The sequence below is a fragment of the Schistocerca americana genome, chromosome 1 (genome assembly GCF_021461395.2).
Source record: "Schistocerca americana isolate TAMUIC-IGC-003095 chromosome 1, iqSchAmer2.1, whole genome shotgun sequence".
NCBI classification, from domain to species: Eukaryota; Metazoa; Arthropoda; class Insecta; order Orthoptera; family Acrididae; genus Schistocerca; species Schistocerca americana.
Genome location: NC_060119.1, coordinates 1105645420 through 1105660520, shown reverse-complemented (window position 1 = coordinate 1105660520; position 15101 = coordinate 1105645420). Strand labels below are relative to the sequence as shown.

General features: G+C 38.4%; 1 protein-coding gene across 1 annotated transcript in view; it reads left to right on the top strand.

Annotated features, from left to right (window-relative positions):
• LOC124596634 overlaps positions 1 to 12605 on the top strand; it is a 265721-nt gene extending 253116 nt beyond the window's left edge. The window contains exon 16 of the mRNA XM_047135866.1: positions 12138 to 12605. Within this exon, the coding sequence (XP_046991822.1) occupies positions 12138 to 12245 (108 nt within the window). The 3' untranslated portion in view covers positions 12246 to 12605. The remainder of the gene's footprint in view (positions 1 to 12137) is intronic.
• Positions 12606 to 15101: the final 2496 nt, after the last annotated feature.

Genomic DNA, 15101 nt, shown 5'->3' with positions numbered 1-15101 from the left:
CAGAGAGCCAAAGTCTTGGCAGTGCGGGACCAATCCATCTCTCAGGGAAAGTGACATTAAGGAGCTCTGGACACAGTTGGTCAGCGACAACAGCTGTACTTTCTTCTATTATGTACATTCTTTTATATTACCTACAAAAAGATTAAAAAATTTTAACTTTAAGACAGGAATGGTAAGGAACTTTATAAACCACCTGTATCAAGTACTCTGCCCGATGCAGCACTCTGTTGAACTCTGATCATCAAGTTTGCTCAACTGCATCCTTTTAGAGTCTGATGTTCTCGCTGAAAATGTAGTTCTGCAGTTTGTTGTTTGTTACTTGACTACATTTTGCATCTCCTAGATAATTATCGAACAAAACTTATTGAGTATACTGTTGTTTTTCTAGATGAATTTTGTGGTTAGTTACACATTTTTGCATGTCATTGAGTCTTGCAAAAATAAATTAAAAAAATATTGTGCAGATTCGTAGCAAAAGTAAGAATATAAAATTTGCATTGCCCATTAACATTTACTTTTGATAGATAAATAGCCTTGTCTCGAATAACACGTATCGCTGAGGAGCTAAGACATGAGATTTCCATTCAGCAGAAGGGTTAAAAATCCCCATCCAGCCTTTCAAATTTAAATCTTGCATGGTTTCCTTAAATTTATTAAGGTACATGCCAAATTGGTTCCTTTGAAATGGACACAAGTCTTCCCCATTTGTGTCTTATCCAAGCTTGTGACCTGTCTCTTGTTGTCAGTGTGATGTTTAATCTTCCTTCCTTTTCCAAATATCTCTATAATTTTGTATATGGTTTTGGCAACAAGTGCTATGTTCACACCACTACATTTAATACATATATGAAAAACAATTTTTTTACAAATATTTGCATTTTGTCAAAAGAACCATGAGATTTTTGTCTATTGGGGGTATTTATTAGGATATGACTCTATCGTTTTGAAGCTCCTTCTATTTACAAGTATCTTGCTTCACTGGTTCACGGTTGTCACCTACAATAATGTTGTGGAAGTTGCACAGTGTTTCGACAAGACAGCTGCTCGTCATCTTCAGGTGCTTATTGACGTGTTGCTGCAATGGCTCAAACAAAATGTCTCCTGACTTGCTAGAAAAGCACAGGCACCAAGGGTCTAGGCTATTATGTCTTCGTAAACAAATCATAGAGCATGGCAACATCCAGTGCCCTCTGCCGGACAAATGGGCCATGAGCTTCTCATTTGTGCCGTGGGAAAAGCGCAGCCACAAATAGGGGTCCAGCATGTGTGCGGGCGGTGTGTTAGTGCACAGTTTAAGTGTGCGGACTTTGATTCTCCGCCTGTGTTGACTCGGATTCGTTCGTCTGCAACAGATGGTGCCTTAGTACCACAGTGCTGATTCCCATACCTTGCTGAATTGAAATCCTGTGTCTCTATTGATCAGGTTGTTTCTTTTATGAATTTTGACTGCTTCTTTAATGATGGAGTCCCAGTATGTGGAAGCAGATGAAAGGATCTTTGTCTCTCTGTATTTTCATGCTGTGTCCCTTGTCAAGGCAGTGTTCAGCCACAGCAGACTCTTCTGGCTGACCCAGTCTGGTGTGACGTCTGTGTTCAGCACATCTATCCTTAACAGTGTGACACGTCTGACCGATGTCTGATTTCCCACACTGGCGGGGATTTTATATATCCCTGATCTTCCTAGACCTAAGTTGTCTTTAACAGAAACCAGCATAGTTTGCACTCTCGCTGGAATGCGGAAGACACATTTTATTTGAAGGTTTTTTTTTAACAGTCTGCCAATCTTAAAGGACGCACCACCAACATACAGTAGAAGAGCACTGGTGGTACTAAGGCATTGTCTGCCGCAGACAAATGAATCCGAGTCAACACAGACAGAGAGTCAAAGTCCACACACTTAAAACTGGATGCCCACATGCACACTGGGTGGGTCGCTATTTACACCTGGGCTTTTCTCTTGTCGCGACTGAGAAGCCTGTGTCCCGTTTGTTGGGCAGAGGGCACTGGATGTCACTGTGCTCTATGATTTGTCTACGATGACGTTATAGCCTCAACCCTTGGTTCCTGCACTTTCCTAGTGAGCCAATATGTATATTGGCAAGTCATTGCAGCAACACATCAGTAAGCACCTGAATATGACGAGCAGCTGTCTCATCGAAATATTGTGCAGCTTCCACGACATTATCCTGCGAGATGCCCGTGAACCAATAAAGCAGTTACTACATTGGAAAAATCTTAAACATTACAATTATATTGATCCAGTTCACCTAACCATGAAATTACTGAGTTGAAGAGAGAAAAAAAAATCTAGCCATTACTTACCTTCAGGTGGATGCAAGAGTTTTAGTTCTCCCCTTTCCAATTTTTCCTCATCAGTTTCTCTTTTCTTTCTGAAGAAGAAACCTTGAGCATGTGTCAGCAATACTAGGAATTGTGCCTCCTGAAGACTAAGTGCTGCCTAGCTTTTTCATCTCTGCTGTTTTAATAGATTTCTGAATTAAATTTTCCATTTTCTACAGTTCAAATACCCAGTGAGCTATGCAGTTAACAACTGTAATGTTGAATACATCTCGGAGGCATTGAGTAGAATCCTGAAGTTCGTTCTCTCTCTCTCTCTCTCTCTCTCTCTCTCTCTCTCTCTCTCTCTCTCTCTCTCTCTGTTTTCCTCCTCTAAGGTAAAGGAAGTTGCAGCCTACATTGCCACAGAATCACCCTTGTCTGAACCAATGTTATCGTTCATTTTTATTGTTCATATCTTCCCCTCACATCAGAAAAATAGATGTGTGCTGATTTATGGAACAGTTCAGCATGCTGTAAGCCTAGTGTAAATCTTGTGGTGAAGCTTAGTTTTCTTCGCATTCTCTGCTACCTCCAAGATGGAACAATATCACCTGCTGTATCTTCAACTACTCGCACCCCTACGCAAAATGAATGATCTGATAAATGTAATTGCCTCCATTATATGGGATGTGTTGACATGACAATTATCCCATTGCCTGTTCTCATTACCGGCCAGAGTGGCCATGCGGTTCTAGGCGCTACAGTCTGGAGCCGAGCGACTGCTACGGTCGCAGGTTCGAATCCTGCCTCGGGCATGGATGTGTGTGATGTCCTTAGGTTAGTTAGGTTTAATTAGTTCTAAGTTCTAGGCGACCTATGACCTCAGAAGTTAAGTCGCATAGTGCTCAGAGCCATTTTCAACTTGTTCTCATTTCATCTATGCGGTTCAATTATTCATTGTCTGTTCTAGTTATCAGTTTTCATAATACCTCTTTGCCTTCAGAGATTACACTAGCTTAGCAGAAGGTGCAATCAGCATCCAAATAGCAATAGAATGTTACATTATGTCAACTTTGGTTTGTGGTTTCAGGCAGTCCTTTGAACGTGTTGGGATTGGGACAGATGTAGTACCATAACCTGTCCACCAGATTCTGATAAAGTAGGCCAGTTGCAGTCAGGGAGGAAACAGGATGACGATACATGTGTTTTCATTATTCAAGCTGTTTAATCAGAATCTTTTGATCAACGTTCTGGGTACAAGGTGTCAGCTGAATTTTATACAATTACATAGTTGATGTTAGCTACACCAAAAAAACTGATTAATATAAATGAAAGATATCAAACAGTGGTAACTCCAGGTTGGAATATCAACATTGTAGGAAATGATAGATTGCTGCTCACCATAAAGGTGACATGTTAAGTTGGAGACAGGCACAGTTGAAAGACACTGATGTGACAGCTGCATTCTGGTCCAAGCTGCTGGAGTTGGCGGTCCTGTGTGTGCAAGGTGTGCTTGCTTGTGTGAATGAATGGTGTGTTTTTCTTTTTCTGATGGAGGCTGTGAACGGAAGCTTATGTGTAAGTATCTTTTAATTGTGCCTGTCTGCAACTTACTATGTCATCTTTACGCTAAGTAGCAATCAATCTTCTCCCATATTGTTACATGAAAGATTTGTAAGCTGAGGAAAAATTATTTTCAGAATAATCATCTTCAAGTTTCTTTTCTTTTATTATTTATTTATTCGTTTCGCCCTCTAAGGAGCACACCGAACCATTAGTTAGCACTGGTCTTCTTAGCTTTCTTGTCCTTCTTCTCTTCCCAAAACGTCCTCATCCTTTCACTATGGGCCTGTTGTCTTTCTTGTGTCCATGCATTTTTCAATTTCAGATTCTTTTCCGACAGGTTTTTGGTTGTGAACTTATGAGAGTTGATTTTCTGTCTGTATGCAGCCTGTGTGGTTTTTTAGTGGGTCTGTGAGGTCATTTTGGTTTTCTGTTAGCCAACACGCCCTGGTTTGGCAAGTTCCTATGATGATAAGGAAGATTTTCTTGGTCATTCTAGAGGTGTCCAGTCTTGCTAAATGTCCGTAGAATTTCAGTCATCTTTTTCGTGGTAACTGACTTGAAATCTTCAGTCCTTGAGTACAGTTCTTCAGAGCTTTTGTGCATCCAGATACCATCTTGAATCTTGGGTCCAAATATTTTCCTGAATATTTGCCTTTCCATTTTGTCAATGTCCTAGATGTTGATGGTTAATGATGAAGTTTCAGTTGCGTAGAGCACTTCTTCAAGAGTTGAGCACTTCTTCAAGAGTTGAGCACTTCTTCAAGAGTTGGCTGTATGATAGTGATGAAGTTTGGCTTGGAGGGACAGCGATTTCATATTGTATGTGTTCCAGGTCATTGTATAAGCTTTACATAATTTTTCTGCTCGTGTTTTGTGAGCTACTTTTTCGTTGCCAGTGTTGCTGATCATTTTACCCAAGTACTTGAAGTACTTAACTTGTTTGATGTCACATATTTTGTTGGAAGTGGTTTCAGATTTGAACTTTTGGAGTCCATGAATTGTGTTTTCTCGTAAGAAATTTGGAGACCAGTTTTGATGGCAACCTCATGAACTTTCTCGATGGCATGTTTGGCTTCCTTGGGAGTCCGTGTAATTATTGCTAGGCCATCAGCAAGAGCAAGGCATTTTATGTTGATTTGTTTGTCCTTTGTTCCCTGATTTATTCCAGGTATTTCTTTCTCCCACGTCTTGATAATCTTGTCCAGTATCAGGTTGAAGAGAAGTGGGGACAACCCATCACCCTGTCTCATTCCTGTCATAATTTGAAAAGGTTCAGAAATTTCTTCCATGAATTTTACTTTTGAGATTGTGTCTGTTGAAGTCTGCTCAATTAATGAAGTAGTTTCGTTATCTACACCATATTCATGAAGTGCATTGAACAGACTGGTGCAGTGAATCGAGTCATATGCTTTCTTGAAATCTACGAAGCTGACTAATTGACTACTGCGCCGTTCGACGACGGTGTTGCAGTATCATCTTCAGGTTCCAGATCTGTTCTGCGTAGAATCGATGTATGTGGAAGCCTGCCTGATATTCACCGATTATATGTTCTGTCTGTTGTTCTAATCTGGTGAGAAGAGCACGTGAGAGCCCTTTGTAAGCGACTGGTAGGAGTGAAATGGTCGATAGTTGTTGTGATCATTCTTGTTGCCCTTTTTGTGTAGAGGGTGAATCAAAGCAGTTTTCCAATCTGCTGAGTCCACTTTCCCATTATTTGCAATGATAGTTTTTAAGCCTGTCAATCAAGAGTTCACCTCCAATCTTGAACATTTCGGCAATTACACCGTCTTCCACTGGAGCTTTGTTGTTTTTAAGATGTGATACAATGTTTTGTGTCTCCTCATGCGTAGGTGGAGTTGAATCCTCATTTGGGGTCGCAACACGGAAGTCAAGTTTGTCTACTGATGATTCGCAGTTGTGTAACTTCCCGAAACGCTGTTTTAGGATTTCACAGTTGGCCTTTGTGTTCGTCTCAAGTGTTCCATCACGATGCCGAAAACAAAAACAGAGAGTGGGTGGCTTGAAGGTTGCTAGTTCTTCCCTAAATGTCCTATAAAAGTTCCTTGTGTTGTTTCTTTTAAAATCATTATCAATTTCCTCTAATTGTTTGTGATGGTACGTGCGTTTAATTTGTCTGATGGTTTTGGATGTTTTCTTCTGTGTTTCCAAAAAGTTCTGCCAATTCTCTGGTGTCTGATGGCTGTGCCAGATGTTCCAGGCTGGAATACGTGATTCAAGTGCTCTGTCACAGTTTATTGTCCAGCACCTGTGTTTCCTTTTCTGTGGTTGTTGACTGATTTTTATTGATGACTTCTGGATAGTTCCAAGAAGCTCTTCCCATGTGTTAGTATCTAGTGATTGTGCGAACTCCTCTGCATGTTCTTTTAGGTATTCTGGTACTCTCCTCCCTCTCTCTCTCTCTCTCTCTCTCTCTCTATCTATCTATCTATCTATCTCTCTCTTTTTAACTATATGTATTTATGAGAAACCTGTAATATTGAGGTGGAATTGCTCGCTAGTTCTTACCTTCAGGAGGGGATATTCTTTATACTGTTGATTTTTGAAACTATTAGTTCTTTCTTCTGCAAGGAAAGTAGAATATATTGGGGAAAGTGAAAAGGGAAGGGAAGGTCACTCATATTCCAGGATAAGAGGAATCCATCTGTTATGTGTGACCAGGAAGAGAGACAGAGATCTTTACAGACACATACTTCTTCTCTGAACATTTGTGTGTGTGTGTGTGTGTGTGTGTGTGTGTGTGAGTGAGAGAGAGAGAGAGAGAGAGAGAGAGAGAGAGAGAGAGAGAGAGAGAGGGGGGGGGGGGGGGGGGGGAGAGAGGGGGAGAGGGAGAGGGAGAGTGAGTGTCCAGATGCCCCTATGTAATGTGGAATTGATCACTAGGTGTCACCAGAAGTAGACCCGTCAGTATAAATAGAGGCAGGAAGTATTGTGTTGTCAGTAGAGTAGCCGTAGCAGCAGAGTGGGTCACTTGGGAGAGCTCAGTTACTTCGAACATGGACTAATCATTGGATGTCAACTAACAAATCCATCCAGGACATTTCAACCCTTGTAAAGCTGTCCAAGTCCACTGTTGGTTGATGTGACTGTGAGGTGGGAAATTGAGGGAACAATCACAGCAAAACCAAGACCAGGCAACCCTCATGTAGTGACAGACGGGAAATGACGAGCATTGCAGAACGTGATTGTAAAAAATCCCCTAAAGTCAGTGTAAGGAATCATGAATGAGTTCAAAATTGCTACAAGCACTCCAGCAATGTGTAGTGAATTAAAAAGAATATGATACAATGGGTGAGGATCTCCTTGTAAGCCACACTTATCTTTAGTCATTACTAACAGACACTGGAAGTGCTATAAAGATCGATGCTACTGGGCAGGGGATGGCTTGACACAAATGATTTAAAGTGTTGAATCACGCTGTACACCCTGTGGCAATCCGAAGGAAGGGTTTGGGTTTAGCGAATAGGTGGAGAATATTACCTGGCATCATGTGTAATGCCAACAATGGAGCGTGGAGGAGGTGGTGCTCGGTATGCGGATGTTTTTCATAGTTAGGACGTGGTCTCTTTATTGTGCTTAAGAAAATGCTAAAGACATAAGTATAGGAACACATTTTACAGCATTGTGTTGTGCTTGCAGTGGAGAAACATCTTGGGCATGGTGATTGATTGTAGCAGCTGACAGTGCACCATGTCATAAACCAGCATTTATGATGCAATGGTTTTGTGGACAATAATATTCATGAAATGGACTGGCCTGCCCAGAGTCCCAACCTGTACCCAATGGAACATCTTTGGTATGAGTTATAACATTGACTCCACTCCAGACTCTAGCGTTTGACTTATCCAAATGATCAAATTGCTTGTTTTCAGTGGCACAGCACAAGTCAGTGCAAAGAATTCGGGAGTATGATGCGTATCGAACTATGGCTCAAAAAGAACCAGAGCACTAACTTTTTTTGGAAATTTCTCAATTTTTATGTGAAATGCCAACATGTTGACTTTCCAGTACATGCTGTGTCATTTACTCAGTGTAAAGATGTGTGCACTTTGTTTCATTTGCTCTCAGATTGAGGTGTTATAAACGTTAGCAACCTGATTTAGGATACGCAGGATTCAAATTCCCTTTCAACCAACCTAGGTAATACCTCTCACGTGTTCATGCCACATCAGCAGTGACAAAGTTGGCCCCAAACAACTTGCTTTTTCTCATCAGCAATACTTTTGGTTTCCAAATTAAGCACACTATAATTCTGAAACTAGCAATGGATTAAAGTGTTTGCATGAGTAGCATGAAGATTCAGAGGAGTGTCAGTAAGTGTTTACCTCTCTGCTAAACATTTCTTCATGTGCAGACAGGTGTGGCCTAGTTCTAGCCAATGTAGCTTCTAAATGTACATGATCTGATTTTGGGTGCATAATTTCTTGTGGAAAATCAATTGACAATACAGTGTGAAGTGGGGTAGAGCTTAGCACCCTGAACTCTGAGATGCAGGGTTCAAATTCCTGACCATCCGTCCTGGTGTAGGTAACTGATTACAGCAGAAGCTGAATCCTTGGCCTATCTGAGCTTGTGCTGTGTCTGTAATGACCTCATTGTCGATTGTATGTTAAACCTTAAACTCTCTTCCTTTAATTAACCACAGTAAAAGAATTGTACTCAGGTTACCAATCAAAAGTTTAAAATGCTAACTGTGGTGCTGTAATGGTTTCAGATATGCTTTACCTCTTAAACACAGTGGTCAGTTAAGTATGGTGGTTGGTTAGATGCAGCATGGGAAATGTTTTTTGCGAGTGAAGTTACATAAAACTGCATAATTCAAAAATAATTGGGCCCATATGCCACTGAATACCAGCATTCCACACGAGCATAATCCATAATTTATTTGAAAATATTTACGTGCTTCCTTACCTCATAGTCAAACAATTAATTTTGGTAGTCTGTGTGTTTATATTTGAAGCAATATATCTTTTTTTTAAATTCATTGTACATATTGTAAACAATAAGAAAAAATTAAGAAACTGATTCCATTACAGCATAAGTATTATTTCAGTAAGTATGCCATAGAATTGCTTCCAACAACTACCTGTGGTGTATGCCAGGTATAGGATGCTGAAAACACTGTCATGTGTCCAGTCCTTTCCAAAGAGAGAATGTCTCTGCTGGTGTCATTCTGTACAAATGGCCAATGAGACTGATTCATTACAAAGTAGCAGGTGGCCAAGGACATTTAGTAGGCAGTACAGAAGAGTATATTGCAAATGACATTGCATTGTTAGTACAAATTGAAATATTGCAGCTCTCAGTAACAGTGGTGTCACACTGTAAAACTTGTGATGCAAGGTAATGAGTGTATGGATTATACGATACACTGGGCATGGCAGAATTAGTGCCAATTTTGGAAGACTAACGCTTATATCTTGAAGAGCAGAAAAACATTTTCACTGTGTTATGCAGCTGTTGAATCACATAAAGTTCTGTGAAGCATCACAATATTGATTCAAGGTTTTAATTAGTGTCAAATATTTTTCTTCAAAAAAGTACAAACAGTATCATGATATTAACTGAAAATAGTATGCTGCAGCTAACTAAGAGATCCTCCATAAGTATTCTGCTTAAAACGATAACCAAAACTTTGTGATCAACATATTTCAGCATTATGTCATCAATAACAATATTATCTTTAAATCTGCTTGTATAAAAACCTTTTTGGTTTCTTGCCTTGTGTGTGTGTGTGTGTGTGTGTGTGTGTGTGTGTGTGTTATAAAGATCAAAGATTTCTTCTTCAGAAACAAAAGAAAGGAAAAATGTAGATCTATGAATGGAGCTGACAGAGTTAGCGTTAGCGAAGATGAGAGCAAATCACTTAGCAACAACGTAAAGTCACACAATATCCACAATGAAATATAATTTAGAACTTTTTTGTACTTTACCATATTCAGACTGTAACAACTGGGTAGAATTGTGGACATGGAGAGAGCAGATCACTAGTCACAATCAGAAAGTAAGAATAAAAACAATCACGTTGTTGGGATGCTAAATGAGAAAAAGCTTGGCAAAACCCCGAAAGTACAGAAGGAAGGTAGCAGACATGTGGAAAGACAGAATAATAGCTGCAGAAATGGAAGCTCACGAAATAACATGATAACAGTAACCAGAAAGAAAGAGGAGGAAGAAATGATGAGTGGCTGGTAAACAAGTGAGGACAGTGAGTGGAGTAAGTATTGAGTAATTGAAAGAGAAGAGAGTTACAAAAAACTGGGACAATGTGTCAAATCAAAATCAGTAGAGAAGGAACACTGTCTCAGACTGACAAATCATAGGCGAGTGAACTGGCAGTTACTTTTTTTTTAAGATGTATCTCAGCCTTCAGCTATAGTGATATAGGGATTTTACTCCTAATATTGTCCATTCTTAAGAACTAGAGATGGCAGTTGTGAAAATAACCATTATAATTACTTTAGCATACAACCACTAATGTTAGGAACATAATCCTCAGCAAGTTGCTTCAGGAGTCGAACATCTGTCATTTGGATGTCTTGTGTTAAGCATACAGAGTCAAAAAATAAAAACAAATAAAGTTATTTGGACATTTAGTCCTTATCTTACTTCAAAACAGGCAACAGCATATCCTCTGTTATCGTCTAACCACCAAAGAGTTCCTTTCCGTCGGATGCCTCTCCAAACACTAGCTAGTTCAGAACTAGAAGTAGTTATACATTTTGACTGTTATTGATATCAACTACAGGTCCATCTTGGAGAGTGAGTGAGAGAGAGAGAGAGAGAGAGAGAGAGCGAGTGCGAGGGGGGGGGGGGGGGGGGGCAGTCTTTGTTCTGTGCTGAGGGCATGTTCCGTGACTGAACTTCTGCAATACATTGTTGGTGTGTACTATTCAAACAGGTAACATCCACCCCCTGCATATTATGGAATTCCCAAAATTTTAATGTAATGACTAAGCAGAGTGTGATAAGTCATTAAAACTTTTAAGGGCGTTCACTTTGTGTAAATTCCCATTTATTGAAAGCTGCTGTGCCTTTGAGTATCTAAAGTGCCTTGAATCTGTTATTTTTCTGGTAAATTTTTCCTGTGCAACACTTCATGTAATATTGTTTGTAACATAAAGAACAGATATATAAATGTACAGAATCACAGTTGTCACTACTCTATGCCTTGTAAAGAGACTGCAACAGTATTCCAATAAAACATCATGCATGTTGTTGTTGTTGTTGTTGTTGTTGTTGTTGTGACCGTGAGATGCCAGTTAAGAAAGTAACTTCCTCCATGTCAGGCCTGGTAGTCTGAAGACGGGAAGGTCAAGAGATCAAATCCCACTCAGATCACGGAATAATTCAATCTGTCTTTAATCAAGCCTTAATTTCTCAATGTTGTGAAGATTAACCAGAAACTGAATGTCATTCAGATTACACATTAAACAGTAGACTTATTTTCTCCAGTAAGATTACTGGAGCAGCTTAGGGACACGCAAGTCACGAAAGTGATGTCCAATTAAAAACTTGCACTAAGCTATTGAACCACATAGAATTGTTATTATTATTATTATTATTATTATTATTATTAGGGAACATATTGTTTTCAGTGAATACCTGTGTCTGTAACAAACTTATTTAGTGTTCAATCCAGATTGCACGAACATATTTCTTTTCAATATTTTCTGTTTGCTTAGAATGACACGTTCAGACAATCTAGAACACAGAAAACAGTTCTAATTACAAAAATAAATAAAAAATTGATAGTAAAACTGTATTGGTGTAATAAGTTCTTCTTAAATGTAAAATCTAAAACACAGTTAAAATTAATTGTATAATTGAATAAAACAATAATCATTTCAATTGCTTATAATCTAACAATAGCTTTCAGGCTTTGGTAGGTGTGCCTTGTGCTGAGTTGTTACTACTATGAATGACAGCTCAGTATCATGAATAATTTATGCCAACCCATTCTTTTTTATCAGCCAAGGATAGCACAATGAATACATATTGTTCACTGCAATACAGATTAATCATTTAAAATTTTATGTAGAGTAAATATCTGTTGCAACCACTAGAATAATTTAAACTCATTGGTGAAAAACTATTTATGGCCAAGTAAAGCATAAGAAAAATAAATAAAGAAAGAAGAAGACTAAAATTATTTGTTTCACATTTCCATTTACTTTCATTTTTACTGTGTGAGCTGTTTCATTTATATTTAAGTCTGCTTTTTTATGAAAGCACTTTGAAATCTTGATTCTGTATGTTCCTTTTTTTTCCAGGTGGAGAAGAAGATACACACAGAATTTTCACAGCGGCTCCTTAAAGGCATAGATGTTGACAACTTTTTAAATTATGTGCATGATGGTGAGAAAAGGCACAAAGACTAAGTTTTAATTTTTGGTGCAGTGTATTGTGACAGACAGCTAAGGTGCAGCATGATGTGCAACAGTATGTAGTAGCTGGTGCACACAATTTTCTTCCCCCTTTCCAAAGACATATTTTGTAGATATTTTAGTGTTGGTTGCCACGAAATAAGTACAAACAGTAAACTTGTATAAAAACTGTCATCCCACCTGTAATGAATTCATATTTAGTTTTATTGTATGTATGTTTTGTAATGAAAATATGTAAAGCTCAGGAAAGTGATTTGTAAAATGTTGTTCTAGTTTTGATAATTATATATAAAACTAAGATTTGATACTCTGTGTTGGGAACTTAGTGAAAATATAGTCTTTGTTTTGAAGTAACTTGTTCTCTTTTATTCTGATGTGCTTCAGTTTAAAATATCTGTGTTTTTCCATTTCATACACAGTTATTTCAGTTGATGCTGTTTTTTCTGTCGAGGATTTTGTACAAACTTTTTAAAAAATTTTAAGTGAACGAGTTTATCATATGACACCCTTTACTTTTTTATTGGTGGGTTTGTAAATTCACAGACTCAGTCACTAAACATTTTATTCAGCTCTGCTTTGACAACATCAGCATAATTTAACTGTTGACAGTACAACTGGTGATTAGACCACAAAAATCTGTGTCTGGCCAATTATGGCAAAGTTCCATAGTCAACACTGCCAGTTTTCAATTTTTAACCTAATGTTCACTACACACTATCCTTTTGTGAAGAGAGATATACTCTTTCCATACAAAACACCTTTGAAACTAGAAGATCGCAGATTACTACTGCAGTGTGATTTTTATGTATTTTTTGGTTGGATTATCTGACATACCATGCACTATCATTGCCCCAAAGCATATTATAAGGAAAGCATATGAATATACAAAATATATTCAGTTTCATGAGAGCCTTTGACTGGCATAGAAATGAAAACTAGCATAAGTTAAAGCTGTGGGTCCCTCTCATCGTAGGGTATGAGTAACCTGCCATACCTTTTTAATATTCCCCAACCTACCCCTCTTTCCTCCTGGAGAAAGGAACTAATGGTCCTGAAAGCTAACTAGTGTGTCACTTTTATGTACGTCTCTTGATGGTAAGTACTAGCCACCGATTCTGTCTGATAATTTCTTATTTTTCTCAGTTAAATTTTCCTTAGATACAGTTGAATACTTTATTCATTTGAAAACATCTTTTACTCTTAAGCTGAAAAAAATAAAGTATATGGGAATGGTTAAACTGTTATGAAGAACCTCTTGTGGGCTGGTGGTATGTCAGAAAGCTTAATTTTATCAAATGGGAAATTTTAAATTACTAAAGAGCTGTAATAAATACTTAAATCTGAATAGAGATTATTTATTTATGCCCTTATTTCATGTGGCAGGATTAGGCTCTTCAGGCCGTCTGTTACATCTTACCAGATGATGAATTAACAGAGAATAAAGAGAGAAAAATTTGGTGTAATGAATAGGTAGAGTCAAGATGCTAGATGTATCATTTCTCACATTGCCGTTATGGAATGATGATAGATATTTTATAGGCAGTAAGAAGTATTGGAGACATCGGTGACTAACAAACTGATGGAGAAAACAGAGCATGTAACAATCACATCACCTATATGGTCACATCTACTGTAACATCATAAGAAGGACTGACAGATTGAAGCACCAAATGTTCCATTCATATCATTAACGACTAACTCAACTTGTCGTTAATTTACAATATTTGTGTCATGTTGAACTAAATTGTAGTAGTCAAGATATGGACGAGTGGGCTAGCTTTTGTTTTATTTTGAGTGGAAATAATTTTCTAAATTTTTGAATTGCATGTAGGAAAGATGGAGGTTTTCTGCATGTTGTACCAGGTTGTTTTTCCTAGTTTAAATGCTCATCCGCAATATTACTGTGAGTTTTTGATTGCATGTGAGAAAGATAGAGGTTTTCTGCATGTTGTACTAGTTTTTTCCTAGTTTAAATGTTCACCCAAAATTTTACATGATAGGGTAAATTGATGTCATCAAAGAGTATGAGAGGAACTATTACACAAAAATTTCTGCTAATCAGTTCTCGATATGATATTTGGTTGGACTATGACTTCTCAGGATTTAGTTAAAGACCCAAATTTTGTGTCCATCACGATACTGAAAAGAGATCGCCATTCATACCTGAAACAGCAGCAGCGCCTTCTCAGGACTGACGCTTAGATATGACTGGATGTCTTCAGATTATAAGTAGTTGTTTGCAAGGGTTCTCTCCTTGATGCAATCTCCTTACTCGTTTTGGAGAGACTGCACCTTCCACCAGACTTTTCCAATGAAATGACTACTATTATGGAGTGACAGGCGCTGGTAGATACATAAACAAAGGTTTATTATTCCAGTTACAGATTGGTTTAACTTCTGATCAACAACAACTTCTTACAATAACAGATTCTCATTATGGTTCTGATTCAGATTCGGTTCTGTGTTATCCATAGGTCCCCCTAGTTACCGAGTCTCACAATCACAGAATTTCACCATTGATGGAGCTCCACGGCACGCCAACTGCTCTGCAGACTCTGAGCCCCTGCCTTTTCTGGTTTCACAGGCAGCCATCTGGCACCCCCGGAACATCTCCAGCATAAATCACCACCAGTCCAAATAGAACCCAATTTCCATTTATCTATACCTATTATTACTTAAACTGAATCATTTGCAAATCAGTTCTCTATGAACACAAACATTACAACCTCGCAATTCACTTTAATGGTAAGGATGCATATCACCAACTCTCAATGACCATCACGCATGTTTGCACCCGTACAAGGTACAAGAATGTAGTACAGATGGAATGTCATTGATATGCAGTGAGAA